Genomic DNA, 5,000 nt, shown 5'->3' on the forward strand with positions numbered 1-5,000 from the left:
TGTGTGTGTGTGTGTGTGATGTGTCGTGTGTGTGGTGTGTGGTGAATGTGTGTGTGTGTGTGTGATTGTGTGTGAATGTGTGTGTGTGTGTGTGTGTGTGTGTGTGTGTGTGTGTGTGTGTGTGTGTGTGTGTGTGTGTGTACCTCTTTAGCCCTCAGCCTCTCGTTGTCCATGTTGACGTCGAGCTGAGGACGGATCTTGCAGAAGAGTTTCCACCAGCTCCACTCAGAGACGAACCACAGCGCTCTGAGGTTCCTCTGCAGACAGCTGATCGCCATCTGCTGCACCTGGATCAGATATTACATCACACAAAACGTCAGGAGGATTCCTCGGTGTAGAAAAAGAGACATTTTAAAGTTCACCTATCATGCTATTTTTAGGCATATATTATGGGTCTCAGATATATCAAAATATATCAAAAACACGTCTATGATGTGTTTTGCTCAAAATACAAACAGATCATGCATTTTAGAAATCCCTCATATCCCTCTATTTCAGCCTGTTGCTAAAGTGCTGATTCTGGGTCAGTACTGTAGCTGTTGGCCCCGCCCCCTTTTGAGCTTCTCACCTTGAGTTTGCGGTACTTCTGTCGGGCCAGGTGAGCCATGCAGGCGGCCTGCAGGTGGAGCAGCCAGCCGCTCACCTGCTGGTCCCTCTGGAGCTCCAGGTACCGCAGCACACCACGCTTCATAAACACCTGGAGGAGAGGAAGAGGGAGGAGGAGGACGAGGAGGACGAGGAGGAAGAAGAAGAAGGGCTTTTAATGTGATATATATGGACCCACTGATTCCACTCAGCCCTTCAAAATAAAGGCCCCACATAGTATCCTTAATTGAAGCTTGGGAAAAATTATGTTTTTCAGAATAAAAGCCCCACACAGTAAATGTATCCTTAATTGAAGCTCAGGAAGAGGCATGATTTCAAAGTAAAAGCCCCATAGAGTAGCTGAATCCTACCATGAAGCTAAGGATGACAAATGTTTTTTCAAAATAAAAGACTGTTAGAGGACCTGTATCCTAACAGGAAGCACAGGATGAGACATGTCTTACCAAAATAAAAGCCCAGAGAGTAACTGTTTCTTTTATTGAATCTCAGGATGGCACTTGTTTTTCAAAATAAAAGACCACTATAGAAACTTTGTCCTAACACAAGGTTTCAGAAGAGGAATATTTTCACAATAAAAGACCAATAAAGTAACTGTAATCTTAATTGAAGCTAGAGAAAAATTATGTTTTTCAAAATAAAAGCCCCACAGAGTAACGGTATCCTATCATGAATCGTAGGAAGAGGCATCTTTTAAAAAATAAAATACATATCATTGAACTGTATCTTTAATAAAAGCTAGGTGAGAGGCATGTTTTTCAAAAATAAAAGACCCACAGAGTAACGGTATCCTGACAGGACGCTCAGAATGATGCATGCTTTTCAGAATAAAAGCCCTCACCCTGCTGGAGCCCATCACGATGCTCTTCTTGTCCAGATCCAGCTCACAGAGCAGCTCCTCCACCGCCTTAAAGAGAGAGAGGAGGTCATTACTATTTATCGTCTTGTTATTTATTCTCCACTGTGTTTGTGTGAACATCTGTGACTCTGACCTTCCTCTCGTCGTGGTTCACGAACATGGAGGCGTAGCGTTTCATTATCGGAGGCGACAGAGCCTGGAAGTGACACCTGAAGTCGCTCAGAGTCATGTGCTCCGGGTAGCCTGAGAGAAAGTTCATTGTAGAGTATTTAAAAAGACTATAACACTGTTAAATGCATATAAGGGACCTCGCTTTTAACAACCTCAGAGGATTCCCACATATCTGAGTCTGAAGTCACAAAACACTTTTAAATGAAAGAGACTCAAAGAGGGAGAGTAAAGATTAAACACAGGACAGGACTAATGGAATAAAGGTGATATGTGACACTAAATCAAGGTGAGAAATGATCGTATCCTGCAGAAACGTTGCTATAGTCACAGTAAAGTGTGTGTGTGTGTGTGAGAGTATGGTGGTGAGGTGTGGTGTGTGTGTGTGTAGTGTGTGTGTGTGTGTGTGTGTGTGTGTAGTGTGTGTGTGTGTGTGTGTTGTGTGTGTGTGGTGTGTAGTGTGTGTGTGTGTGTGCGTGTGTGCGTGTGTGCGTGTGTGCGTGTGTGCGTGCGCGTGCGTGCGTGCGTGCGTGCGTGCGTGCGTGCGTGTGTGTGCAGACCTGTGCGGTGCAGCTGCAGCGCGGACAGGATCTGGGTGGAGTTCAGCTGGACTCGGAGAGAAGGAACATCAAAAGCTCCAGCTTCTACTTTAGCACCGACGCACTGAAGGAAGACGGGGCGCGCTCTACGGATCAGGTTCACCAGAGCGTCCTGCAGGCGGGAAGAAGACACACCATGAGGGAGGGAGGATGCTCCAGGAGGAACAGAAATACAGACGGGTTTTTATTTAAAGGGGACCTATCATGCAAAATGCACTTTCGTACGTCTTTTCTCCATGAATATGTGTCCCCGGTGTTCCAGGGAACTCACCAAGTGTCAGAAAACACCTCTCTATTTTCCTCCATACCCAAATCTCTAAAAAAGGGGCTGCAACGGATCTGATAAAAACTGATCCAGATTTGAACACTGTCCTGACGTCAGGACGGTGGCGCTACGGCTATTGGGCCAACTCCACCAATCAGGAGGAGACAGCCACGGCCATTGCCTTTCGAAAGCGCTGGAGATGCTGTAGTACATATGCCAGGCCTGTAGATGGTGCTGTTCTCACTGAATCAGCCCTTGCTAAAACAGAGCTAACATTTTTCAAATTGAGCAAAATGAGGCATGGCTAAAATGCATGATCTGTTTGGTATTTTGAAAAAAAAAAAGTATAAATATGCCTTATATAGGTATGGTCCTACACTATATTATTCAAATATAGCATGATAGGTCCACTTTAAATTGCGATAGGTAAAGGAAATGTGTTTAAATATATGATATATGTACTGAGATCTTTAAAGTAGATGTGTACCTTTTTTGTCAATGTGTACAAAGATTTGTTTACGTGGAGTATTACATATGTTTATTTGTAAATGTGTAATATTATTTGTTTTACATACACTTCTACTTTACGTACACTTTTATTTTCAAGTGTGTACTTTTATTTGTAAATGTGTACTGACAGTTGTTTATTTGACTTGAGATTGACTTTCACTGAATGTTAACATTAATCTGAATGCACATTTGCAGATTTCTGTACGTCTATACAGTAATACTCAAATACAGTCCAAGAAGCTGAAATATGGACTTCTAGTACTTGAATAAATACACTTTACTCACGGCCTGCAGTTTGACGGCGATGCTCTGGGAGTGGCGTCTGATGGCGGCCATCCCTCCGCTGAACGTTTTCCGGATGGTTCCGTTCCTCTGCAGCGAGCGCTGACTCGAGCCCTCGAGACCCGCCATGCCCCGACAGAGAGGGGGCACCGAGACCCGGGGGGTGAACAGGGCCTTCACTGCCCCTCTGAGGAGGAGGAAGAGATATTACACTGAGAGGTGAGAAAGCAGGGTATTTACTCATGTGCAAACATTAAAATAACATTTCACTGTAAATTCATGAACAAATGACGTAGTAATCGTATAAACTGCATCCACTTCAACATGAACACTTGATAAAGTGTCCTGCTCTACATCTGAAGTAAACTGCAGACGGCTGTGTTTACTTACTTGTATGTATTTAGTATTTTATGGGGATATTAGCACGCAGATATGTAACACACACAGATATGTAACACACACAGATATGTAACACACACATCTGTAACACACACACATCTGTAACACACACATCTGTAACACACACACATCTGTAACACACACACATCTGTAACACACACATCTGTAATACACACATCTGTAACACACACAGATCTGTACCACACACAGATCTGTAACACACACACATCTGTAACGCACACAGATCAGTAACACACACAGATCAGTAACACACATAGATCAGTAACACACAGATTAGTAACACACAGATCAGTAACAAACACAGATCAGTAACACACAGATCAGTAACACACACAGATCAGTAACACACACAGATCAGTAACACACACAGATCAGTAACACACAGATCTGTAACACACAGATCAGTAACACACACAGATCAGTAGAACCACACACAGATCAAGTAACACACCCAAGATCAGTAACACACAACCAGATCCGTAACCACACACAGATATTAACCACACAGATCAGAGTACACACATCACAGATCAGTAACACACAGATCAGTAACACCCCAACAGATCAGTAACACCACAGATCAGTTAACACACCAGTCAGTAACACACCACAGATCAGTACACACACACAGATTCAGTAACACACAGATCAGTACACCACACACAGATCAGTAACACCACCAGATCAGTAACACACAGATCTGTTAACACCCAGGATCTGCTAACACACACAGATCAGTAACACACACAGATCAGTAACACACAGATCAGTAACACACACAGATCTGTAACACACAGATCAGTAACACACAGATCAGTAACACACAGATCAGTAACACACAGATCAGTAACACACAGATCAGTAACACACACAGATCTGTAACACACACAGATCAGTAACACACACAGATCAGTAACACACACAGATCTGTAACACACACAGATCAGTAACACACACAGATCAGTAACACACACAGATCAGTAACACACACAGATCAGTAACACACACAGATCTGTAACACACACAGATCAGTAACACACACAGATCTGTAACACACACAGATCAGTAACACACACAGATCAGTAACACACACAGATCTGTAACACACACAGATCAGTAACACACAGATCAGTAACACACAGATCAGTAACACACACAGATCTGTAACACACACAGATCAGTAACACACACAAATCTGTAACACACAGATCTGTAACACACACATCTGTAACACACACAGATCAGTAACACACACTCACAGGGTGGAGTTCTGCAGCACACCGAGTGCATTCTG

General features: G+C 43.3%; 1 protein-coding gene across 1 annotated transcript in view; it reads right to left on the reverse strand.

Moving 5' to 3' along the window:
* Nucleotides 1-143: 143 nt before the first annotated feature.
* LOC117474951 (unconventional myosin-XVIIIb-like) overlaps nt 144-5,000 on the reverse strand; it is a gene marked incomplete at its 3' end in the record, with an annotated part of 24,799 nt that continues 19,942 nt past the window's right edge. The window contains 7 exon segments of the mRNA XM_034120986.1: nt 144-287; nt 569-697; nt 1,445-1,510; nt 1,596-1,705; nt 2,191-2,341; nt 3,290-3,473; nt 4,966-5,000. The exon segment at nt 4,966-5,000 is cut by the window's right edge and continues 113 nt beyond it. Of these exon segments, the coding sequence (XP_033976877.1) occupies nt 144-287; nt 569-697; nt 1,445-1,510; nt 1,596-1,705; nt 2,191-2,341; nt 3,290-3,473; nt 4,966-5,000 (819 nt within the window).

The sequence above is a fragment of the Trematomus bernacchii genome, unplaced genomic scaffold, assembly GCF_902827165.1.
Source record: "Trematomus bernacchii unplaced genomic scaffold, fTreBer1.1, whole genome shotgun sequence".
NCBI lineage: Eukaryota > Metazoa > Chordata > Actinopteri > Perciformes > Nototheniidae > Trematomus > Trematomus bernacchii.